At 47.1% G+C, this 25,858-nt stretch overlaps 3 protein-coding genes and 1 long non-coding RNA gene across 5 annotated transcripts; 3 read left to right on the plus strand and 1 right to left on the minus strand.

Annotated features, from left to right (window-relative positions):
• The first annotated feature begins 5,088 nt into the window (after positions 1-5,088).
• pirt (phosphoinositide interacting regulator of transient receptor potential channels) lies at positions 5,089-7,295 on the plus strand. 2 transcript variants are annotated; one of them, XM_040191859.2, is made up of 2 exons: positions 5,089-5,637; positions 6,255-7,295. In XM_040191859.2, exon 2 carries the CDS (start codon positions 6,271-6,273, stop codon positions 6,676-6,678), a length of 408 nt encoding a protein of 135 aa, XP_040047793.1. In that variant the 5' UTR covers positions 5,089-5,637; positions 6,255-6,270; the 3' UTR covers positions 6,679-7,295. The 2 variants fall into 2 exon arrangements, with proteins under 2 accessions (XP_040047793.1, XP_040047791.1); XM_040191857.2 differs by having other exon boundaries at positions 5,089-5,397.
• A 1,054-nt stretch (positions 7,296-8,349) lies between these two features.
• Positions 8,350-9,941, plus strand: tmem238l (transmembrane protein 238 like). The gene has a single exon (XM_040191860.2). It carries the CDS (start codon positions 8,456-8,458, stop codon positions 8,963-8,965), a length of 510 nt encoding a protein of 169 aa, XP_040047794.2. The 5' UTR covers positions 8,350-8,455; the 3' UTR covers positions 8,966-9,941.
• A 2,539-nt stretch (positions 9,942-12,480) lies between these two features.
• Positions 12,481-14,782, minus strand: LOC144384567 (uncharacterized). The gene is made up of 2 exons (XR_013451362.1): positions 13,228-14,782; positions 12,481-13,027 (listed from the first exon to the last, which is right to left on the minus strand). It is a non-coding gene; the product is annotated as an uncharacterized LOC144384567 (long non-coding RNA).
• Positions 14,783-14,962: 180 nt separating this feature from the next.
• Positions 14,963-24,712, plus strand: foxk2b (forkhead box K2b). Its single transcript, XM_040191203.2, has 9 exons — positions 14,963-15,603; positions 19,754-19,948; positions 20,341-20,494; positions 20,588-20,734; positions 21,326-21,519; positions 21,953-22,152; positions 22,264-22,491; positions 22,666-22,869; positions 23,169-24,712. Exons 1-9 carry the CDS (start codon positions 15,311-15,313, stop codon positions 23,369-23,371), a joined length of 1,818 nt encoding a protein of 605 aa, XP_040047137.1. The 5' UTR covers positions 14,963-15,310; the 3' UTR covers positions 23,372-24,712.
• The last annotated feature ends 1,146 nt before the right edge of the window (positions 24,713-25,858 follow it).

Here is a 25,858-nt window from a genome sequence, read left to right on the forward strand (position 1 = left end):
ATTCCACCTCTGCAGCTCATCCAGAATGCAGCAGCTCAACTGGTCTTTAACCCTCCTAAGTTCTTCCACACTACTCCACTCCTCCGCTCTCTTCACTGGTACCGGTGGCTCATCCAGTTCTAAACACTGGATGTGGTCCAGCTTACATCAGGACATGGTCCAACCCGACATCCCGACCCGCACTCTCCGCTCTGCATCTGCCAAACTGCTTGTTCCTCCTCACTGAGAGCTGTACGAGACAAGAGGAGGGAAATCCAATACCCCCCCCCACCCCCTGTGTCACCTAGTCAGTTTTTGTCTGTCCCCCCCACCTTGACAGAAATCCAGCAGTGAACCCAAACGGTCTGTCCGACCAGCAAGAGTGTGGCACACTTTGTTATTTGCCCAATTATCTGTCAGAGGTGAGATGTGGCAGAGCCATTGATCTGTTTGTATGTTTATATGACCTCCCCACCTCCGCCCCTCTCCTCTGCGGCAGCATCCATTAGCGCCGCCTAGACTTCCGCTGACATTGGCCAATGAAGCTGCATTCTGTGTAGTGACCAGCAGGGGGCGACTCCTCTGGTCCCATAGAAGTCTATGAGAAAAATGACTCTACTTCTCTCTTGATTTATTCCCTCAGTAAACATTGTAAACAACAAGAGTTTATGGTCTAAGTCTCTATGATGCTTTAGGGCGGGGCTACACATGTTTTTTGGTAGACCAAAAAATAATTAACTTTGAGTGGCCTACAAATGTCTCATTCAACATCCTCGAGGCAGCAGTCCAATGGGTGATGTCACAGTGGTATGTCCACTTCTCCTGTACAGTAATAATCAGTTATCCGTTGTGTTCTAGCATGCTGCCATATGAGACACGGCTGGCCATTGTGTCCACTAGTTTGTTGTGCTTTTCGCACAAATGATACAATTTAACCACAACGTAATGTTGACAATATGTCCCTTTTTTAAAGTGACTTTAAGCTGTTCCAAATGCTGCGAGAGTTCGATAAAATGCAGCATCCTGCGACGCCATCAGAATTAATTAGAAAAACAAGCGTCTCCCTGGATTATTCTGAAAGGCCAAATCTCCTCTGTGTGCACGAGCAAACAGTCAATCAGCAGGGAGTTGAGCTCAGCGGCGCCGACTCACTAAAGCTCTGAGGTTTAAAGCGCCGGTGCTGCTCTCCCTGGTCAACTCCTCCCTTCTCACTCCCAACATCTCCGAGCCCACCGGGTCACAGCTGCCTGTGGACCCATTAGAACACTGCAGTGCATCTGGTCCTGGTGCATGAATGTGTGTTACACGTTGATGCAAAACAATGTCTCTCCACATACATGGAGTGATTCTCCCTTTACTATGGATATACTGTGTATCTGCACTGTAAATCTTCAATTTGCAAGGACGATGTTTTTACGATGAAGTATTCATTCAGAAATGTAACTTAGATGCTTCAAACAACTCTTAAGGTGGAATGTTTTATATTATATAATAATCTAAAATTATATTATATTATATAATTTGATGGCCAGGCTGTTATTTTTCCGTTCCTTACTTTTTCTTCAATTGTTCATTGAGCTTAAACTAGTAGATGGTAGTTGGTTGGGCTTTGTTACGCCCCAGTCTAGGGGTGCCTAAGGTGCAACATGAATAGGCCCCAATCTTCCCCGTCTCCCAAATAGCCACACACACTTTAAGTTTGTATAGGGGGTATTTATTGAAAAAAAGCTCTAGGTTGAGAAAAACCCAGTATGTTGAGGCAAAGACAAACCACGGCTTCGCCGTTGCCCATCCCCAATATAACAAACAAACCAAAAAACGAACCTAGCTAGAAAATAAGACGCTGACCTACCAAAACAAAGGAGAAAAATAATGACATCAGTCTTACCTACCTAACTACTTTAAAACAGGAGAAAACCAACTCAAAAGAAAAACAGAATACTTATTCAGCTTCACGGTATGCTACAAGTGGCTGGTTGGAAGAGGAGGAGGACGAGGGTTGTGCTCTGCTGCTGTTCTCCCCTGCTCTGGTCTGCTCTGCCTCGGACGCCATCTTGGCTTCCATTGTATGCCGGCTGCAGCCAATCACAGGACGGGTGGGAGACCGTCCACCAATCCGCGCCTGGTGGTGGCACATCCCTGTTTGAATAAAGAAACCAGAAAGACACCAAAAGAAACCCACAAACACTACACAGATGACCCCAGTCATAACAGGCTTATTGGTCGGTCTGTGCGTTCGCAGCTGTTCTTCATTCTCTCTGCTTGTGATTTGATCAACCCAAACCTCACAGAGAGTTAAAGTCGGGGCCTCCAGAGGAAACAACAAACGGCTGGATGGGAACACGTTGTTTGTTGTTGGCAGTTGGGAAGGTCACATCACAAATGTGTTGGCGTGAGTCAGAATGTGAGCAGTAAGCAGCCCGTCGTTGCACATGCACCTGCTCTACTGCAGGCAGAGGCGCCACCGTGCTATTTTGGTGTCACGGCCTTTTTGACGGGCGCAGCCTTTTATTGAATTAATTAGCCAATCAGACGGTTGCTAAGAAAAGTAGGTAATGTGTGCAAAGTATTCCCTAACTTCAGAGACAAAAGTGAAGTCGGCACCCTGTGACGAGTGAACGCGTCAACGCTTTCCTTTCGGAAGTTGGCTGGACGGCTGCAACACAGCTGTTAATCTCTCTGTGTTTCCTCGAGTGAAAGAACCTTTACGCCACGTTTGTTTGCATGCCCCCCCCGTTGGATTACTCAACAAAAAGCTGTAAATATGCAAAGCAGATTAATTGGTTTCCCAGGGTCACCTGTACAGAAGAGGGCTCGCACGGATTCCATTGATATTAGCTTGGGACTTAACACGGCTCCATCCCCCCCCCCCAAAAAAAAGTATTTCTGTTTAATCCGCAGCCTCGTAAAATAGCTGCGAGGGTTGGACTTGTTAGAGCATCTTAGTTCTGGTGGCTTTAACCGCAGGGTGAGCGCGCCGCACCTCAAAGTCCACGCTTCATTTGAATCCAGTCCCGAAAGCCGGCGAACTGGGCGTGCTGACTGCGGACGAGGCTCATGAGCTCTAATCCTGGCGCCCCCCCGCTGTGTTCGTATTATCCGGCCGGATTAGACGGATACCTGCGTGCGCGTTTGCCAACGCGGTGGCTCAACTTTTGACTTGGTAACAGCGACGGGTCAAATAATCCCGTGGTACGATCTGGGAAACACAGTCCTAATGTTTTTTTTAATTGTTTCCTGGCCGTTTGGTAGTTGACAACAGATTAAATCCAGGTGCTTGTTGTGCTGCTTCATAAACTATTTAGTTTGTGTCAATTTCAACAACCAAAATGAAAAAATAACAATGAGATCTTCCATAACTACAAGAGTATGCAGTAATAAATAATTATTTTAAGCATAGTCTGTATAGAAGTGGACGTAGCTTACGTGACGTCAGGTTGTCAATTAATGTCAGTTAATGTCTTTGTAACAGACCTGTCAATCACTGTTTGCCCCAAGAGAGAGAGAAGTAGTCATTTTCTCATAAACTTCTATGAAAACCGAGGAGTCGCCCCCTGGTGGCCACTACAGAGAATACAGATTAAAAGGGCACCTTCATATTGGTTTCTCTCAGCAAACTGGTTCAAGCCATGAAAAATAGGGCCAATTTCAAACAGTTGATGGCATTTTTAGTTATTTTCAACCATAAACTGCAGATTTTTATACATTTTGGTAAGAAATGTCAACATTAACGGCAGCATTACAGTCACATAAAAGGGAGAAACACATTGAATCCTTAGAATTGAGAGGTGACCAAGTCTGATGGGTTTACCAAGAACATCTTATCCAACCTCCACCAACCACGCCCTCACATGGAGGTCTCCTTCTCCTTCTTCAGCATCTCAGCCTTATACACCCTCAGACGGCTGTGGTTGAGTGACCCTGGTTCAACCCACTTAAATGGTGCATTAAAGAGAATTAACTACACCATAACCGCATGGTACTGTAGCACATCACATGGTTCATTTATTCCCCTTAAGTGGATCCATAAGGAGCGACGGAATGAAATGGAGGCTGTAGAGTAGACAACAAAACACTGAATAAAGGAAAGACAAGGTGAAGCTTCACGTTGATGTCTACTCTTTCATCTGTGACCCTCTTCACCTGAAGTGTCTCCAGCATGTCGGCCATGTGACTAAACTTCTCTTTGAAATGAGTTTGTTCTCACACTGAGCCAGAAGTCTCCTTCAGGAGCCCTTAAATCCACAAAACACAGCTTTGTTCCTCTGTGGATTCTGGAGGTTTCATTAAAAACGTGAAGAATCATTTTTATTCTTCAAATGTTCACATTTCTGTCCTGTAGATATATTGGATGTATAATAAGCACATATCTAAAATGTCCCCACCTAATTTGCACGTGTAGACATAACAACACATATAAAAAGTCAAATGTTCCACTGTGTTTTCTCCCGTTAAACTGATTAATTAACTCATCCTGCAGAGAAAGATGCCAGACTGAATTCCATCTGAAGTCAATGCGCGTGCTGCTACCGCCGCCTGCTGGACGCAGTGCCCCGGTGCATTGTGGGATTCATCACGTGTCATGTGCCACATGATATCAGGGTGGCGCTTTCTAAACGGATCACAGCAGTAATTTAAGGAGTTCATAAAGGAGGGGGGGCACACAAGTGGGAGACCTGAAGAGCCGGTTGGAAGTCTCGTTAAAGAGAGAGAGAGAGGGACGGATCATGTTCGGATCAATGGCGGCACTCTGACACTTCCCCAAAGAGCACACAGAGCAACAAAGACGCAGCTGTAACATCAGGGCGGCCTGCTGGAAGCAGCAGTGTTGTGTTGCACAACCCACACCCGCCAACGCCCCCAACACCCCTGGCCTGTGAATGCGAACATGAGACATTCTAGCTGGTCAATAACAAGAACTCTTAATCACACCAAAATCACCAACGGCGTCCTGCGTTTTTTTCCAGAGGCTTGATTATACTTCGGCGGCGTCATCGATCTCGTGCTCGGCGGAACAAAACTACAACTTGCAGATAATTGCTCGAGGGTACTTTGGGATCAATACCGACGCGTCAGGCCCTATTGGAAAGTGTCTGGCGATTGCTCGCCACATCAATCCGACCACCACAGAGAGCCGTTTGCTACGGCCGCCGCCCTGCCCTGCTCCTCGTTGTGTAGACCAGATACCCCCCCTTCTTCCTCATTGTCCTCTTCGGGCTCCTTGAACTAAACAACACAAAGAAGGCAACACCCGATCGGTTTGGTGGAACTTTGTGAAACCGCTCTGACGGAGGAGGGCGTCGGCCCCTGTGTGGTTCTCGCGGTTCTCGGGGTCTGTGGATATCCTCTGGGGACCAGCAAAAGCTGCTCGCGCTGGATGCAACGCGGCGGACAGGGCGGCTGCGATGGTAGACGATGGTAAGGGGACGTGAAGGAGGTGGAGATAGCACAGGGAGGGAGGGTGGATGCTTGGTGGGAATCCGTAGCACTGCGTTTTGTTGCTGGTTTCTCTGGTCGCAAAGGTGGGCGAACATCTTCTGGGGGGGTTTTGTCAGCATCTCTTTCACATTTCTGGATATTTCTGATGGTGAAGAGATTTAACATTGTCGTTATTTCTTCCACAAATACTGACAAAGAACATTTGATCCAGAGTTAAAGGTGGGTGTTTGTCTGCTACTTCTATTCTTGAGTAATGTTTGAAAGGGATTTTAGATGGAGAATCATCACGTCAACAATTGAACAATCGAAGGCCTTTTTTTGTGCAATTGGAATATACGTCGATATATTGATATATTTATGTTTATATATCATTACTTTCCTTGTCAGGAGTACTTTGACACGCAATGACAACGTGGAGTTTTTTAATTTTTATCTTATTTAGCTTTTTAAAGCACAAATAAACAGAGGTTGCTGTGTCGTCTGACACAAGACTTTTCAAAATAAAAGCATAAATTATTTAAACTGGTTACCAATAGGAAACTTGATAAAATATCTTCAGAATATAAACTAGTTTAACTCAAACGGACTTTGCTCTGCTTGTGTAGTGAAGTCATTGCTCGGTTCTACTTATTCAAAGAGTTTTCCGGCATTTTCGTGTCTTTAACGGCCCCAATGTGTAACAGTCTTAAGTAAAGCTGTTTGAGATAACTCTCACCCCCCCCCCTCCCCCCCCTTTAACATTGGAAGGATTTAAAGAGCACTTTTTACCACGTATATCCATCTTAGATACACCTTTACTTGACCATCAGTGACCTCAGGTGTGGTTCCCTCCCCAGAGTCCTCCTGGAGGCCATGGAGGGCGGCCCGGAGAACATCCCCTTGGGAGTGTGCACCGTCTCCCAGTCCAGGGACCAGCTGACCCCCCCGAGCCGCACAGAGAGCACCGTGTTCAGCCTGTCGCGCAGCGAGTCCGCCTGGACCGCCGAGACCTCCCCCGGCAAGTGCGAGGAGTTCTGGTTCGCCATCCACCTGATGTCCACCGGGGGCAGCTTCCTGGCGTGCGGCGTCATCATCAGCGGCCTGTGGTTCGCGGGCCAGTGCCAGAAGGCGACCAGCATCCTGGGTCCGGTCCTGCTGTCCGTCGGGCTGATGGTGTTGGTGGTGGGCGTGGTCCTGATCCCCATCACCAAGGAGAACCGGAAGCGGACGAGCACGAAGAAGCCCCTCGGCCACTACAGGCCTCCGGCGTTCAACCTATGACCTCGTTCAGAGCCAGAAACATTGAGAGCGCGCTGGATGCAAATGAACTATTTTTACCTGTGGAAACTCAGAATGAAAATACTCAAATCCCCCGGGGTTGAATTTGTGTGCATGAAACAGTTCCCAACTTGGCGACGTTCTCGCTAAACCCGCCGACCTTTTATTGTCAAATCTAGCGACTTTCTATTGTTTTATTGTTCTTGTTCTAATAACCTCATTATGACGCCGCCACAGCTACAGGTTATTCTTTTGTTTCTTATTCAGATAACACCGCATCATTCGGACAAAAGTCACGCTGGCCCACTGACCAATCACAGCGCATGTTCTGCAACAGTCCATTAAAATTATGCAATTTATGGCTATGACGCCATTTAACGACTTCTGCCGACTTTTATGACATCCAGCAGGAACTTTCCTGGCTGAGGAGCGACACCGGCATTAAAAACCATTGTGCATAAATAACCACGGAGCAGGTGAGAGTACGAGGACGAGCTGGATCAAAAAAAGCCAACATGTGCTCATGAATATCCATGAGCGGAAAGTGGACATGGGGGATTTCCTGATACTGTTGGTACAGTGTATTCGGACCCATTAATAATTAAAGGTTTATGAGAGTTGATGATTGTCACTTCCCGGTTTAGTGCGTCTTGCGGCGTCCTTATTGTGCCAGCATTCAACCTGGATGTGTGTAAAGGAGAAACCTTTAAACCGAAGGCGTATTTCTTATGGTAGGCATATGAAGGTTTACTACCTCGTCACACCCAGAATCCATCACGAGCATGAAATATCCATTGCTTAAGATTAAGTCTTTGGATGAGAGACTCAGCAGTTTGTATATAAAACAACTTCAATCAATACGTAATGTGATAATGTGACTAATTGTAACTCAAATTTAAATAAGCTTCATTGGCAGCGACAGTTGAAGTGACAGAAGAAACATTATTGCTAAATAACAAAATGTTGCGTTATTACGTTTTAGAAGAAAATGGCAAGAGTTTCAGTTTCTTTCAGGTGTTTCCGCATCAGTGAAGAAGCGCACCGACAGAAACAGAGGGTTACTTATGAGCAGCAGACCACACCCGAAGGAAGCTGGCCGGTCACCGCGGTGGAGCCTTTACGGACACTACGGCGGTTTGGTGGTGAAGCAAGCGCACAAAACAAGAAGGAGCGCTTCTTTTAAAGGGCCTCGTCGTAAGCAAAGAAAACCACAATCCCGCTATTATACGCGGCCCTTCAACAATAAGAACGGGCTTTATTATTCTGCACACATGAAGAATAAACTGAAGATTCGCAGAATAAGGCTGAGTCATGATACGTTCGCGCACGTCGGCGCCAATTTGAATGTCAAATCGCATATTTAAAGTCCCGCGGGTCCTTTTTGCATTAATGGCAAACCCGACGGCGTTTAGAGTTCTTACACAATAAGGGAAGGAACACACACCTGGCCCACTATTAGCACTTTGTTGGCACTTACAGTGTAGTTTGTCTTTCTCTAGTTCTTGTGGTTCGGGTCTGTTCCCTCTGAGCTGAAGCCACTTTGTACCCGAGCCTCAGCTAAATGTGAGCAAATGTAAATGTGTGTGTGTGTGTTTATGTATATGTGTGTGTGTGTGTGTGTGTGTGTGTGTGTGTGTGTGTAGGAGGAGGAGACACCTTGTTTATTCAGGGAGGGGCGTGTGTGTGTTTCTACAGGTGTGTGTGTGTCTGCAGGTGTAGAGGAGCGGTCGGCTCGCCATCCTCCCGTTACACCGCCCGATGCGCCGGTGATGTCCGCGCCATGCTCCCGGTAACGCGCTTCGCGGGATGCCTGCCCGCGCTCCTCGCCGCCGCCCTGTTCGACGTCCTCGGCGTCGTCCTGCTCTTCGTCGGCGTCTTCGGGGACCTGCGCCTCGGCGGCCGCTTCTACGGCGACTTCTTGATCTACACCGGCTCCGTGGTGCTCTTCGGCAGCCTGGGCTTGTGGATCATGTGGTACGTGGGCAACGTCCGGGTCTCGGAGGAGGAGGAGGGCGGCGGCGGCGGCTGGATGAGGAAGAGGAGCGACGGCGTCGTGCGCCTGGCGAGGAAGCTCACGGAGCGGCTGAGCCAGAAGCTCTCCGCGGAGGCGCGCCTCAAGTACGCGCACAACGACGAGGAGGCGCAGGGCGGCCAGGTGGGCTCACCTGCGCGCAAGGCCAGCCGGGTGACGTGGGGCAGATCCACGGTGTACCACAACGAGGGCTACGAGGACTCCCCGGGCCCCCCCTCTGTGGAGTGGGGAGAGTCAGAGGACAAGCCGGAGGTGTGATGGACGGGTAGCTTCATGTTAGTGTGACAGCTTTGACTATAGTATATATATATATATATACATCCATTAAGACCTAATATATATATATATATATATATATATATATATATATATATATATATATATATATATATAATGGCTTAATGGATGTTCATTGGCTGGGTTTTAAGAAATATAATAGGCCACAGCCCTCTCAATATTTATGTCCTAAAAAGTTTTCATTTTAAGTTCATAGTTTCCTGGACCGGTTCTGCTGATAAAGAAAAAATGTGTTTAGATGGTTCACCGGTTCACCGGTTGTAGTCCGTGGAGATTACTCCACCCGAACATGCACACAATACAATAGGGTCCACTCATTTACTCGTGAATATTTATGTTTATATTCAACTATATATATTCAAGTCTTTCCCAGAAACTTTGTGGCCCTTCTTTTTCTCATTTTACTTTAGTTTTTTGTTAATTTTATTTCCAAACATTGAGGTCCAAGTTAAATTTCAAAGCTCTCTTTACACTGCAAAGCTGATTGTCAACTATAGACGTAAATACACGGACTCAATGAGGTGCTACAAGCACTGTTCACTACTAGCACTATTAGCTACTAGCACTGTTAGCTACTAGCACTGTTAGCTACTAGCACTGTTAGCTACTAGCACTATTAGCTACAACCACTGTTAGCTACAACCTCTGTTAGCTACTATCACTGTTAGATACTAGCACTGTTTGCTACTAGCACTATTAGCTACAACCACTGTTAGCTACTAGCATTATTAGCTACTAGCACTGTTCGCTGCTAGCGGTGTTAGCTTCTTGCAATAGAGGTAAACCTCTCTGTAGGCTAACCTTCTGTTGGATTACAGTTCCCCTATTTATTAGTTTTATTGCTAAACGTATATTGAATCAACACAATCGTTGACAGTGTCCTCAGAAAGCCGGTGGTGTCCATTCAACAAGGGGAAATTATTCTTTTTAAATCGTCCTCCCAATATTTAGATACCCAGCTTTGGCTTCTATTTATTTCCACAAATGCTCAGCCGATCCCGTTTGACATCTTATATCCAAACCGAGTGACGACAGGTCATGTTTGCCTTCCAGTGGCCGTGAGACACTGGTCCGACTGGTTTGCCTCTTTGCTTTTGTTGTCGGCTAAACAAGCCTGGAAATCCTCGGCGGGGGATTGTGTGAGACTCGGTACTGCGTGCCGTGTATCCACTGCCATGCGTGCACTGTTTGTTTACCTATTTGGTTTAGAGGAGAAAGATACACAAATAGGATTCTAAATAATGTTGCACCTTATGCAAATGTCCCGGTGCTGCCAGGGCTTGTTTACACAGCGCGGACATGACTGACAGCCTCAAACACATGACAACGTTACAGTAAATAAAAGGACAGGAAGACGGGGGGAGACAAACAGAGGCAGCTCGACTGGTCAAACACGCCGCTGTGAGAGAAGTTTCCATTATGTGTGTTTCCTCTTTATGACACTTCACATTACGTGTCGAAATTATGGAGAACCGTGGAAAGTCAAATATTTAAGCGCACGGCTTGAATGCAGTGAAGCCGCCCTGCAGAGCTGCTCCCTAGTTAAATATAAAAGGGATGGGGGGGGGGGGGGGGGGCATCTTTCCAATGGCAATGACGTGTCTGTCACATTACAATGATGTGAAAAGAAAAGAACAGGTCGGCTCTGTCGAGGAATGTGGACAAACCGACCCGGTGTGGTCGCATACCGGGAGTCCGTTGCTGTTTAAAAGACATTCGTGGCGTGCTGAGAGGGAGCGAGCAGCACAACAGGAGAGCACTTCTCCAGAGAGGCTCGCCGAGACAACGTCCACCTCGCGCGCCGTCTCTGAGCCAGTGACCATGGGGCAGGGGAAGTACCCCATCTTCTTCCTCACGCTGGCCGTGGTCTTGGACGTGGCCGGCCTCATCCTCTTCTTCGTAGGGATCTTCGCTCGCCTGAGTTTCTGGGACTTCTTCGTGCTGTCCGGACCTTTGCTGATCTTCCTCAGCCTGGTCTTTTGGATATTCTGGTACATGGGGAACCTCACCGTGACCGAGGAGGAGCTCAACCTCACCAAGTCGGACATCCTCTGAACCTGCGGCAGGAAGGCGACGAGGAGGAGCAGAAGCTCCCTGAAGGAATCATAAGGTTTCGCCTCAGCGAAGGACGTCTGGTGAATCCCAGAAAATAAGACAACAACGACGACAACCTGTTTTCACGACCTTTGACCCCAGATTGGTTGGTTGCGAAGGCAACAAGTCATGTTTAAGTTGGGACAGCAGGAATTCCTGCACTTTATCGGAGTGACAATTCTATTTCTCAGCACTTTCATTGGGAGGAAGCTTCTTTTTTCTTTTTAAAGTGCATCATCATGACACTGTATGCCTTATTTATGCCGTTGTTGCCACACAATGTACATGTTAGTCTATGATGTATGTATATATCCATGTATATATATATTATGTTTGCATTCTATCTTTTGAGATAAAAATGCTTTAAAATGAGGTGTTGCTGTCTCCTTTGTGATGCTCTTCCTGGATGAAAACCGGTCAAACCAGCACAGTGAGATATTTCCGTACAGATCCACCCAGCGTTGAGTTGAACAGGAAGAAGAAACACCTGTGACACACCTGCAGAGTCCACTCAGGTGTTCAGAGAGAGACGGGGAAACCTGCTCCTCCCTCACAAGGCACCAGAGCTCCAGCCGGCAGGGAGGGAAAGAAACGCAGTGCGATCTTCATTGTGCTCCCAGCGAGGAGGGTGAAAGCGATACTACTCATCCACGCCCCGGCTCCTCCGGGCCTTCATCAGCACTCAGGGCGCCATTAGCTCCCTCAGACATGGAGGGTTATTAATGTGTCCGTTTGGATCCTGCCCCTGAGAGAGGAAATGGAGGAGCGGCGTAATGGGTCTCTCGCTCTCTCTCTCTCTCTCTCTCTCAGTGCAAAGAGACAGAAACCCTGCTGCCCCCCCCCAGGACACCGCCCTCTCTGGTGCGCTCAAATCCCCTAAGTTGTCCTGATGGTTATGTCATTACAATCTGAATCACAGCTGGACTCGTCAAATGCATAACGGCTTATATCCCGAGAGGGACGCGGATTCCAAGAGGCTCTACTTTGACAACTTGAGCCTCAGCTACACATTATATTAATAATAATAACAATTAATATAATGTAACATTTAAAAAATGACTAATAAATGAATTCTAACGATCATACAAATAATTAACCAAAATCATAGCAATGTACCTTTTAATTGTAGTCCACTTTGGTTACACAGAACGATAAATATAATATGAAATTGGTCAAAATAAATCATATATGCATAACAAGAGTAATAATGAAAATAGTGAACTGGAAAGAAGGTCACTTAAAAAACTCTTGCTTGAAACAAGAAAAAAAAAACTCAAAGGTGCTTGGGAAACGTTTTGGGATAAAATAAAATAAAAACATTTAGGCCTTTCAAGATAAAAACAGAGAACTTGTTTGTGAAAGTAATTGTACAAACTTAATTGTTTTTTGCAGATGTACTAATACGCTTTATTGTTCACAAATGTGGGAATTAGTATTTGGCTTCAGAGACTGGTTCAAACACATTATAGTAAATCATAATATGTACAATAGAAAATAAAGGACAGTAAATGCTGTTATGGCATTATGTATGAAAGACCTTTTACAAGTCTTTAGTTTCTAAACAGAATTTAGAAACAGCTGTTTTACATCCATGTTGTTTATTGTGTTTTTTCAAAATACTTTCCCCATGAACCTTGTAAACTTTGAAATACTACAAGAACACAGTTATTTAATATATAAATAGAAGAACACACTCACAAATACTTGTTAAAATACCCAAAGAAACATGGATAGTCCATATTGTTAAGAACGGTCTCTGCGGTTTATCTGAGAAATTCCTCATTTGTGATAATTTAAAGTTGGCTCAATTATATAATTCCCATATGAAATATTATACAAGGTTTGAACTACCATCAAATCAATGACTTAAAGCAATCAATTAGATGTGGTTGGGCTCTCAAGATAGAAATGGGTCCCAGCAGGCAGCTCCTGTTGAAACAAGATAGGAGATAAGATCATTAATAATAATTATATTATTAGGCAGCAAAGCAACAACAAGCGGCCTCGGAAAGAAAAAAGTGAGACTGGTAATGGATTAAGTAAAAAGGAAAACAGAATATCAGTAAAAGACATTTTCTTACATTAAGTGACGCTGTTGTTAATAATAAGATGAATGCTGTTGGACTTACGATGATCACATTGTGTTTATTATTCTGCTGTGCTGCTGGACTAGACTTCCCCCCTCGAGTCAGCTGGTGACCGTGACGTCAGCTCTTGAGCCGCGTGATGGTGCGTGTCTCCCTCCAGTGGTTCGCAGAGCGAACAAATAATAAAGTAACGTTCAGCTTTGTTCTATAGATGAACATCGCTCGCTTCGATCTTGTCGCTGACAAAAGAAAATGTGTTAAATTATTATGTTAAACTAACAACTAAAGAATAACAACCTAATGTTTCAATTAAATTGAACTTAAGTTGTTTTTTACACGATTCACATAAAAATGAATGAATGAAGGTGAACTAAATATTTTGGCTTTTAACTAACCAAATACTATTTTGTACAGCATTTTTGTACTAATTACTACTAAAGATGACTTTTTAATTGTTTTACGGTGCTTGAATTAAATTGGCAATACAACCAAGTCTGTTGGTCAGTGAGACTCCTTTTCTGGTCGATTCAGAAAGAAGAAAAAATTGTTCATCAGAACTTCTGAGAGCCAAAGGTGACGTCATCAGATATCAAGGTGCAAAAGTCCTAAAATATTTTTTAAATCAAGCCATTGATTTAAACTGAAAATATATATAATTTCTTTAAATATTTTGTCATGATAAATTGGATAAATTAATTAACTACAGGGTTAACCACTAATTAACTACATTAATTTTAGTTGTTTATTATATAACATCGGAGGAGAACTATTGCTATGATGTAAGTGATAAATAAGATGTGTAACAGTGCAGGAGGTCAAGGACACCAAGATCCCCCCCCTTTTTTTTTAAAGACATATAGTTTTCGTTGTTTTTTTTTAATGATTGACTTGTGCCATACATCTGGCTCCCATGATGATGTTTCTACGTTGGCCCTGTTTTTGTCCCGTGTTTTACTTCCATGCTGCATTCGATGTAAAATATCTGTCTACGCCCGATCATGACTTCACACCTGTCGGAGGTGTGATCCTCTAATGGGAGGCCATCGGCTAGTTCACACACCGCCCCACAGGCAGCGATACCTCCTCCCCCCGCGCCCCCCTCTCCCCCCCGCGCACACTCTTCACTGTTTACAAACAAGCGGTCCACAGATGGCAGGGTCACTCACCCGGGTGATAACAAGGTCTGCACACGTGACACGCACGGCATTACAGACCTGCAGCCCCACGAGCGAAATGTGAACCAAGTTGGTCTGTTATGATAAAATGCACATAAATAAATGTGTATTGATGTGTTTACACTCATTGCAGAATGCAACAATGATCCTTTAAAAGGTAGCTAGCCTCATCATTACACAGTGACAAGATGCTGCAAAGGGGGCAGCGTGCGAAACCAGGCATGGATTACGTAGTGGAGCAGGAGGACCCATCATGCACTGTGGCTTTTCCGCCGATTCGACGTGGAGAGACTGAAAAAAAGGGGCGAACAAAACCTGCAGAAATATTCTCACACACGCTTCGAAGGCAAAAACAGTTTGTGATATCGACGCGTCGTCATAGATTATCGAATCCGTGTCGCTGTGGTGGTTATTGTGACTGATTGCACGTGTAAACCGGCTGATCCACTCCTTTCCTGTGTGTAAAAAAAAAAAAAAAAAATACACTCCGCTTCTTACCTCCCGAGCATATGCGCGTATTACTGCGCGCCAACCGACCCTGAAGCCGTCCTCGGATTAGTTCTCGCAGGCGATTGGCCGCGGGCGCCGAGCCGCATCGGCTTCCTGGATTCCCATTGGCGGAGCGCGCCGTCAGTCAGCGCGTATCCGCCCCTCGCCGTGTCTGGTTGGATCGCTCCGCCACCCTTTCTCTCGGCGGTGGGTCGGAGCCGCTGTCCCTCGGCCTCGCATGTTCCCCTCTAAATTCCTGTTTTCAATTCGATGTCCCTCTTTGTAGATTTTGATTAATTTCTCACGCCGCTGGCCACAGCCGGGCGTCCACACGCACACACCGGTGTTTTGTTTGTCCCAAAAAATTGCTATTTCGCGTTTCGAGACCTCACCCCCCCCCCCGACACACACACACACAGACAGACACACACACACACACACCTTCCACCACCCTCCAGAACATGGCCGTGGTGAGCGGATCGTCTGGGCCGGTCGCCCGGCTCGAGGGCCGCGAGTTCGAGTACATGATGAAGAAGCGCTCGGTGACCATCGGCCGGAACTCGTCCCAGGGCTCCGTGGACGTCAGCATGGGCCACTCCAGCTTCATCTCCCGGCGGCACCTGGAGATATTCACCGCCAGCGACGACGGCATCGGCAGCGGGGATTTCTACCTGAGGTGCCTCGGTAAAAACGGGGTGTTCGTGGACGGGGTGTTTCTCAGGCGGGGCGCCCCTCCTCTGCAGCTACCACGGATGTAAGTATGCCCCCCCACCACCCCACCCCACTCATTTTCTAGGTGAACATGTGGATGCTAGCACCAGTGTAGCCAAGCAAGCTAACGTACACAGTCAACAACATCGGGCTGATACTGCCTAGCATTCTCGAGAGGACCACGTGTTTTAGCACGTTAGCAAGAACGCCGCCTCCTGTCCCCTCAACCTTCTTCTTTGTTGACATTTTTGTTAGCGACCGTGTGAACTCGCTGCCCGCGAGCGCTCCACATCCCCCCCCCATGGTTATTTGGCGTTAGTCGCGTTCCACAAAGTCTGTGTTGGAGCTAACAGGTTAGCTAAGGACACGGAGCTAGCTGGTAGCTCACGTAGACGCTGTTGTTGATTTTTGACTGGTGGAACTCTCCCCCCCCCCCGTTCTCCGTGTCACGTGGATACTCTTTAAGTTCACAACAACGCGCACCTCGTGAGACTGTAAACATTCCTGCTTGTCCTCATGCAAACGCGTTAGCTAGCGGTTAGCCGCTGCCGAGCTGGTGAATGGAGGCTCTTCTCGGGACCCTAAACGTAAACAAACCGGCCCGTCCCCGCCCTGCCGGCTCCCATTGCACCGTCAGCCTCTTCCCGAGGAGCCGAAGTCATGCTCGCATGTGTATTTCTCCACCCGCCGGCTAGCATTGACCACTGAGAGAGGAATGGATATTGAAACTTAATTTAAAAGTGAAATCCTACGTTTTGGACATTGAGATCGGCATGTCGCTTACAAGCCTGTTTCTATGTCGTGGAGTTGTTGTGACAAGATCTGCATGATCAAACATGTATTACCCAGATTAATCTATAGTCCCGGTGTGTACTTAAGTAATGGGTTATAGAACTTGCACGAAGAAGTTCTCCAATGGGAATATTTGTTGTCTTTATATGGCTTCATTATATCATTCATGAATTACTGTTCTGATTGGCAGGAAGCTCAACATGTTTAAAAACAAAAACTCTTTTGTGTGTTTTCTTCAATTGGTTGTACAAAACAAGCAAATGTCTCTTAAACATTTAACCATTTTACCGACGACGTAAACAATTATAAAGCCTGACTGATGAATCAACTTTTTGAAAGTGTGACAAAGTCCACTAAAGAACGCCGTGCATGAATTATGGTTGTCCATATGGATGGAGCTGAGCTTTGCCAAAAAAGGTGTCTGCAGTTAATCCACTAAAGAGACGTGGATGAACCTGCCAGCAGTGACTTCCCCCTCGGCTATTGTGCAATCTCTCAATCTGCAACCACTTGGTTGAAAATAGCTTTGTTTTTTTGACTAAGTGCGATTTTTGGGCCGCTAACTTTGCCTTCTGCAGAAGAACACGTCCTCCGATTGAACGCGTTACTCAGATTTATCTACATCGTACGCCACCGGCGGCGATCGAGGTCGGGGGCGGCCGAGGTTCCTCCATCACAGAGCTTTTATTTGGTCTTTGCGACGAGTGCGACTGGACGCGTTAATCCTGGAGGCCACTCGTGGACGACCATGTCGCCCGCAGACGGGTCTGTTGAATTCCTGGGATTCCTCTGTGGTGACGTAAACGCACCCAACAGGGAGGATCGGCCTTCACTCCCCCTCTCCTCCCGCACCACCCACATTCCCTCCCATTCGGTGCTCTTCCGGTCTCGCTGTCTTCTTTTGTTTACATTCTTCTGCTTTTTTGGGGGGCGTTGGGGTGAAAACCCAGTTTTTTCTTCTTCTTCTTCTTTGGTTGAAGGAGCTTTGTTTGTTGCCGGCTTAGCCGCATAGCAACTGTGCGTTTGTGTTTTGGGCGTTTGAGCCTCATTGTTCACACGGAGAGAAAATGGGGTCAATAAAGAGGCTTCAGTGAATGCGAGCTTTGAGGTGGATACTCAACGACACGGACACGGCCCCCCACACCACGGGGCCGCGGATAATTAAAAATGCCCCATTATCAATTTAAAGGGATGCGTTTAGAGATGTTTCGCTGAATGAAACTCGCTGGACTTCATGTGCTGTTTAAATATCTGGACAACAACTAGATCGACAGAACTTTTTAAAACAATACTCTTCCTCTTGATTGAACTAAACTGTTCAATCCAGTTATTTCGATTTACAAAAACGTAAAACGTAGTTTGTTCCAAGCTTCTCCAATGTGTGTTTTTTTAATTATCATTTAGTCTTCTGTCCACAGCAGAAAGTATGTTTTGTGAAAGGACAAAAATGAAGGAATATGACTTGATGCCGTGGTTTCACTTTCTCTTCCTGATACGTTTTGATTGTTCCTGAGACGATGAGCCGCGTCCCGCGCGATGTGTTTATCTGATTGTGTGATGGGAATAGAGATGCGTTGAGTTATTAATAACCTTGTAAAGGAAGCTTCAGACTAAATCGGTTCCGCCCTAGTTATGTTTGTGAATCATTTCCAATGTGATTTTAAAGATCAGATGATGTTTAACGGCACCCGATGATGCAATAAATACGATGTTTATAAATACTTGTTCATATATATTTATTCATATAACTCGGCGTATGCTGCTCGCGAAAAAACGTCAACATTTCAAATGCCGCCGGTCGCCACGGCGAGCCGCGAGCCAATCGACACAATTTGGTGGTCTTTTATTACTTACTGGTATTTTTAGCCGTCGGGCCGTTAGATGTTGAGTTATTTTTAAGGTTCCATCTGTAACTCTGTCACATCCACAGTGAAGTCCTGAGAGGGAACATGCACAATGCAAAGTGGCTTCAGTCTAATTTGTGATGTACGGGTATATGTTCGTGTAGCCGTCCACACGGGTCTGTTTTTAACGAGCACAACAATATTTGGATTGCAAGGATTCCTCCCTACGACGCGCTCCGTTGCCGTTGGCAGCGTCCTCGCATTCCTGAATCCATTCTGTTTGTTTCCTTTCTCCTTCGTGAATACTGGAGAAGCATCGATAGAAACAGCTGTCATTTAATGTTTTTTTTTTTTTTTACAAATAATAACACAATCTAGCGTGAAGCTTTGTGATAAGTTGAATGGGTTTGATGTATTGTGGCCGTAGGCTGTAAAACGCGGGCAAAATCATTGTGACCTCACCCGCTGGTCTGTGACTGACTTTTTAAACTAGTTCGATTCCATATTTGATTTATCTGTTTGACTCTAAATGGACCATAATTCACTAAGTGACCATCATGTTGTGTTGAAGAAGACTTGAAACTAGAGACTGAGACCATAAACTCATGTTTACAATGTTTACTGAGGGAATAAGTCAAGAGAGAAGTAGTCATTTCCTCATAGACGTCTATGGGAGCAGAGGAGTCGCCCCCTGCTGGTCACTGCAGAGAATGCAGCAGGTTGAGCCGATACATCCAATGTACTTGATGGCTTGACAAACAAGAGCACCACTTCTGACAAAAAAAGTACTAATCGACTAAAGGAACCTTGGACTGACTAAGAGGCAACACGACATGAAAGAGCTGCAAGTAATGAATATTAACCAGGTGACACTTGATGAATTTAAATAACGGACAATTTTCTGCACCGATAACTCATAAACTTCGCTTTGACAACAAATAATCACCAAAGAAACGTGCACTTTTCCATGGAATGAATGTTTTTCTGATCGTTGACATTCTGCTCGTCCGATATTTTTACCCAATCCGCCTCATTCCGGCCCGTAGAGGAGGAGCGCTGTGTGGACAGGAAGCCCCGTCAAGCCGACGCTTTCACAATGCACATTAAATTAACTCGCCTGTCTCTCTGCTAATTAAAGTCAGCCAGAGTTCCACCGCGGCGCAGGTTGATGTGGCGTTTATTAAGCGCCTGCTGATTTGATTTTTTTTATCAACCCTTTAACCCTCAACTTTATTTAATCAAATCTACACCTTTTATACCGTCAGATTTTAATCTTTTCAGCGGTCCGAAAAAACTTAAATTCTGCAATCGTCAGCGCTATGAAGCCTCGACCGAGTCGTCTGGGACCAACAGTTTGAACTTTGAACTGTGGGCTGCTGAGCAGGAAGGACGGGTCGTAACAATGCACTTCAATGATTTAGGTTTAAAAATATATATATATATATTTACAGGCTTTACAGGCAGACTGTTACTCGCCTCCGGTCAGGTTCTGTTTCCATGGAGACGCAGGACCACCAGGAACTGCTGCGGTGTGCTAACGTGCGTTTCCTGTCGCAGGTGCACGTTCAGGTTCCCCAGCACCAACATCAAGATCACCTTCACCGCCCTCTCCAGCGGGAAGAAGGTGAAGCGCGAGGCGCCGGAGTCCCCAGTGAAACCAGTGCAGCCGCAGATCTCCCCGCTGACCATCAACATCCCCGACAACATCGCCCACCTCATGAGCCCGCTGCCCTCGCCCACCGGCACCATCAGGTACCGCCTGCGATGAGGTTTATCGGGGTTTTCAAAGTTAGGATCTAATGTCATCGCGCCGCTAGCTGGTGAACAATTAGTCCAGACAAAGTTTAATAGGCTGTATTTTAAGAACATAAAACCCATCGATCTGTATTTCTTTACCAACGCGACTTGTTGGGCTGTATGTGGGCTGAACTGCCTCGGGGGCCGGAGCCTCCCGCGGCGCCCCTCGCTGACCTTAAGCCGGCGGTCGAACTGGACGTGATCAGCTTAGGCTTAGTTCAGAGGCGCCTCCGTCTCTTGGAATCCTCTCAACCCCCCCCTGATGTCCAGCCAGATGGTTTCTTCTGCCACGCCTACGTCTCATGGAGATCCTCTGTGGGTTCTGATTCTGATGTTTCCCCCCGCAGTGCCGCTAACTCGTGCCCCTCCAGCCCGCGGGGGGGCGGCTCCTCGGGCTACCGGATGGGCGGACGCATTGTCAGCTCCGCGGAGCTGCAGCTCATGAACGACAACTCGCAGCCCGAGAACGACAAAGACGCCTCCGGGGGGGACAGTCCCAAGGTGGGGGGGAATGTTTTTGAACTGGGTCGTAATCTGAGCAGTAACGTATATGACAGAGAGTAACCTCCCCCCCCCCCCCCCTCTGCTCTGCAGGACGACTCCAAGCCTCCGTACTCCTATGCACAGCTGATCGTCCAGGCCATTACGCTGGCTCAGGACAAGCAGCTCTCACTGAATGAAATCTACAATCACATCACAAAGAACTACCCGTACTACAGGACGGCAGACAAGGGCTGGCAGGCGAGTCCGGATTCACCAAGTTTTGGAAAAGTTATATGTTAATGTGGTTTATTTAAGATACGTTTGAAATAATTCATATGGTTTTAAAGAGGGACGTTAAAAATACGAGCAGGACGTTCTCGTACTCGCAGCGCAAATAGTTACCACGTGGTTGTGTGAGTTCAGCGGCCGTAAAGGCGGCAGCTCAGGAATCATCCACTGTGGGCGAGAAGTGTAGATTTAACCGCAGGTTGGCTACATGTTCAGGCATCGGTATTGTTTTAGAACTCGTATCAGGAAAAACCCCAACGATACTCCATCGAATCCATAGTGGATGATTGGAAACATAAAAAAACGACTTTCTTGGGGCCTGATTGAATGTACAGGAAACACTGTGTGTCTTAGAATCCTCATTGTTAGTTTAAATACTACATTTGCTCACTATTTCATGTATACAGAGATTTCACAACATTTTTGGTCATGGAAATCCATCACTCCAGATGTGTATGAACCCTGCACGATCCGGTTGTTTCCATGGAGGAGCTGGACTTTTGTGTTGTAGAGGAAAGCGCTGTAACGTGGCGGCCGCTCGTCTCTCCTCCGTCTCTGCAGAACTCGATCCGTCACAACCTGTCGCTGAACCGCTACTTCATCAAGGTGGCGCGGTCGCAGGAGGAGCCGGGAAAGGGCTCCTTCTGGAGGATAGACCCGTCCTCGGAGGGCAAGCTCATCGAGCAGGCCTTCAGGAAACGAAGGCCGCGGGGCGTCCCGTGCTTCAGGACCCCCCACGGGCCCCTCTCCTCCAGGTCTGCCCCCCCCCCCCCCCGGCATCACACACTCTCTTGCTTTGATTCACACGCGTTACCACAGCCTTTGAGGAGCGTCGTATATAGAACAATATTACAGTTTGGGTTCAAACACACCTGCATTGTTATTGTTGATGCAGTTAGTCATTTAAAAATGTAAAAACGGATCATTTATTTTGTTTGGTATGAATAAGAACAAACTGCACATTCTTTATGATCAATGCTTTTTATTTAGTTTTATTGTCTGAGGGGGGAAAACAAAATATATTCAAGCGAACACGAGTGAGTTTAACCCCAAACCTCATTTAAAACACACTTTTTTTTATTGTACGACACGTTTCACAACTCATCCGTCGCTGAAACTGAACAATAATCTTATTGGAAACACACTGCAGCTGAAGAGTTAACCCGTCCCCCTCCCTCCCCCCCCCAGGAGCGCCCCGGTCTCCCCCAATCACTCCGGGGTTCTCTCCGCTCACTCCAGCGGCGTCCAGACCCCCGACAGCCTATCGCGGGAGGGCTCCCCGGTCCCCCTGGAGATGGAGACCTCCTCGGCTCCGGCCCCCGCCAACGCGGTGGTCCAGCCCAAACTGGCCGTCATCCAGGAAGCACGCTTTGCACAAAACACATCAGGTAGGTGACGGCCCGGTGATAAAAAGCCAAGAATGCTGGGTAAGATTCCTAATATCGACGTGCATATAAACCGTCCCGGTGGGCCCCTGATTGCCCCCCCTCTCCCCCCAGGGTCGCCTGTCAACAACCAGCCGGTACTCATAGCAGTCCAGCGTCAGTTACCTCAAACCATTAAGCCAGTGACCTACACCATGGCCTCCCCAGTGAGCACCAGCACCTCCCAGCCGGCCATCCAGACGGTCCACGTCCTGCAGCAGATCCCCGCCGCCGTCATCGCCCAGCCGGCCGCCATCATCAAGGGCGTGCCGCAGGAGAACGGGGAGCACACGGGGCTCAAAGGTGAGGCATGCTGGGAAACGTTGTTCTTCAGTATTATGAGTTGGCGTCAAATGTTTTGGAACAGGAACAAACATTTTCCTGTCCAGCAGAATGTATTTTTATTATGTGATTCTCACTTCTACATTTATTATGTATATATTTAGTAAACGTAAATACTAACCCTCTCTGTCCCAGTCAAAGTGGAGGCGGTCCCCAGCATCGCCTCCATAGGCGGATCCAGTCGCATCATCCAGACCTCCCAGCCCGGCGGCCCCCTGCAGACCGTCACCATCGTGCAGCAGCACCCCCCCATCGGCCAGCACCAGCTGCCCATCAAGGCCATCACGCAGAACGGCACCCACAGCATCACCACTGCCATCCACGGACCCGCCAGCTCAGGTAACGTGGGCGGCGTGCTTCAGGAGAGTTGCATCGTGCTGCGTTCAGGCGCTGCTCGGTGAAGACGAAAGAAGACAAACATCCGTATCTGCCAATATGGATCATCGGTGAAATTTGAAATCCATAAACGTAAACCAGATGCTCTGATGTGTGACTCCGCCTCTTAGTTTTAGATTGATTGGCGAATGTTTCCAGATGTTTACACACCCAGAGGTTCATTCTTTACCACCTGCTCGCACTTCCTGTTGTGTTTGTGTTGTAACCTGTCTCCTTGTCTCTCCCCCCTTCTGCTGTTCCAGCTGTGGCGAGCCCCCTCCACCTGCTGGCGGCGCACGCCTCTGCCTCCGCCTCCCTCCCCACCAAGCGACAGAACGGGGAGCAGCCGGCCGCCGGGCCGCCCGACGCCAAGCGGGCGAAGTCGGAGGACGAGGCGGCGGCCCGAGGGGCCGTCAGCGCGGCGGACTCGAGCTCTCCGGCAGCCAACGAGCCGGGTCTCAACTAGCCTGTACCGCTAACACCGCCCCCCCCTTTCTCCACCCACCACCATCACCTCCTCTCTCTCTCTCTTTCTCTCTCGTCCCCGTCGTTTCGTTTCTTCCTCCACCGACTCCCGAGGTGCCAAACGGAGAAGATTCTCCTCCAGAGCATCACAATAAAATGAATAAAATAATAACAGCCGCCCGCTTTTTAAAGACTGGAATGTGGGTCGAGAACAAAATAAAGAAATGGGACGACGATGAACCCCAACCCCCCCCACCTCGTGAGCCACTGGAACAGGAGTGACCACAACCACAGGAAGCCTTAACGACGACTAACCCTTAAGAGCTGACCTTTGACCTCGAGTGGTGCAGCGGGGAGAGGGGCCCCCGACTCCAGCTCGGGCTGGACGCCACCTTTTCTGTCGCATCTACCTCGGGCAGGAGACTCCAGCAGCAGCACCCCCCCCCCCCCCCTCCCCCCTCCAAACAAACAATATCCAGAAGAAGAAGAAGAAGCCGCTCACTGAGGAGGGGATCGAACTCTGAGCCGATATTCCTGAGACTCCGGCAGCTAGCCTCCCCCAGTACTGACCCCCCCGTATCGCAGCTGTACGTAGACATGCAGTATTTTGATGTTCGGACGTGGAGCATAGGATCCTTTTTGTTCACGTGTCTTTTCACTTATCTAGATAAAGTAATAATTTAATTCAAAGGAAGCGCGCGAAAGTAATGAGGTCGGTGACATTTCGGTAACTAAGTTAGAGAAATCTCACTTTTTTTTTTTTTTTAAATGTGGACCTTTTTTATGTTTGGTAAAACAGTGATAGTTCTTGTAATGTTTGTTTGTTTGCCCCCCCCCCCCCCCTCGTTCTCACAGATCCACATGAAATTTGCTTAGTTAAACCTTCATATTTTAATACTTGCACAGATAACCGATATAAGCATATGAACATGTGTAGTTCCAGATGTCGACCTTGCATGTGTCCCACGCCGTAACATTTGAACTGAGGGGAAAAAAAAAGTTAAAAAAAGAAGCCCTGCTTCGTCTGAACCAGACCTGCACTTGACTAAATGTTTGTTTTCATTATTTCTGTTTTTGTTTCAGTCACCATTTCGCCGCCTCCTCCTCTTCATCTTCATCCCTCTCGCCTGTGTTGACTTTGTGGTGTTGGCAGACCCCCCCCCCCCCCACACACACACCACCAACACCTTTGCTTGATTATTTTACTTTTCTCCGGCGACCTGGCGAGTCTGTCTTCTGATTGTACACGTTCCAAACAATAGTAAAGCAAAAATAATTGATGTTTGTTCTGCTTCAGTGGAGAAATGCTTTTTTTTTTTAAATAAATTAATTTAAAGCCCCATTTTTTCTGTATCTTTTGACGGTTTCTAATGATGGCGGTAGTTCCTCTCCTCACCACAAGGGGGCAGTATAGGAAGGTTCTTCAGGACTGTTACATGGTTAAAAATACGAAACACACAGCAGAAAAACTGAGAGACGTCTTTGTCCTAATAACACACAAACAGTCAGCTGCACAAGAACAGACAACTTTAATATGAGTAGTTTCACGTGACGGAAGGAAACGAGGAGTGAAAAAGCAAAACGCACAGGAAGAAAAAGGTCTTATTGTTGACCTCAAGTTCTAAAACCCACATGTAGGTCAAGAAAAGCTCAAATGATTAAAATCAGGTTTGGAAAGAGGATACTGGAGGACTCGAGCGTTTAACCTTCAGGGACATTTTGCCTTTAAAATGTTGATGTTTGAATATCTGAAGTCGTGTTTATGCATATTATATATTTTCGAATATTGGCCCTTGAAACACCTTTTTAAAAACTGCAGAATACACTAAACTGTTTCCCATATTCTCCAGCAGATGGAGCCATGCTGGTGTTTCTCACAATTCACTACATGAGTTTTGGGATAAACCGACAGAACCGACCAGGGTTCTCTGCTTTTACCAGCACGACGGATTTGGGGGCTTTTCGGCCTCCGTTACATGTGTTCTTCCTGACTAGTGGAGATAAAACACGCCAAATACATCAGATGGTGCTTAACTTAAATACAACCTTAATTAAATATAACATTTCAGAAAACAACCCTCATGCACGTCATGTGCGCCCACATCACCTGTGTTGGATGTGACAGTTTAATTTCGTTTGTTTTCTTCACTCGTTCAGCCTCTCGATAGAGGGAGAGGTGGCTGGCTGTGAGGAAACAGGATGCTCTACTCTGGGAGGCTGTGTTTCTGTAACCCCGGGTAACAGCTGCTCCACAACTGGCCTCCAAACAGGCACGACCCCCCCCCCCCCGTCTCCCCCCCTGCTGATCTGAGCACTTAAAAAAACCTCTCTCACAGCAGAGATGGGAGGATAAGAGCACACAGTTCTTCTGGTATTATGAAAAAAGAGTGAGAGGCTCTTCTGCTTTGTATGTCGGCCTCACGGAGAGGATTGGGTTTCATCACTGTGACCTGGTTCTTCCTCGTCGTAATCCCTTAATTTAAAGCGC

The sequence above is a fragment of the Gasterosteus aculeatus genome, chromosome 11 (genome assembly GCF_964276395.1).
Source record: "Gasterosteus aculeatus chromosome 11, fGasAcu3.hap1.1, whole genome shotgun sequence".
In the NCBI taxonomy this organism is placed as follows: Eukaryota; Metazoa; Chordata; class Actinopteri; order Perciformes; family Gasterosteidae; genus Gasterosteus; species Gasterosteus aculeatus.

Excerpts from the sequence above, each read along its gene's own strand:
- pirt (XM_040191859.2), top strand. The coding sequence starts at position 6,271 with ATGGAGGGCGGCCCGGAGAACATCCCCTTGGGAGTGTGCACCGTCTCC.
- tmem238l (XM_040191860.2), top strand. The coding sequence starts at position 8,456 with ATGCTCCCGGTAACGCGCTTCGCGGGATGCCTGCCCGCGCTCCTCGCC.
- foxk2b (XM_040191203.2), top strand. The coding sequence starts at position 15,311 with ATGGCCGTGGTGAGCGGATCGTCTGGGCCGGTCGCCCGGCTCGAGGGC. Across the intron at positions 20,495-20,587 it reads CCGGGGGGGACAGTCCCAAG|GACGACTCCAAGCCTCCGTA; the intron begins GTGGGGGGGAAT and ends TCTGCTCTGCAG. Across the intron at positions 22,870-23,168 it reads CCACGGACCCGCCAGCTCAG|CTGTGGCGAGCCCCCTCCAC; the intron begins GTAACGTGGGCG and ends CTGCTGTTCCAG.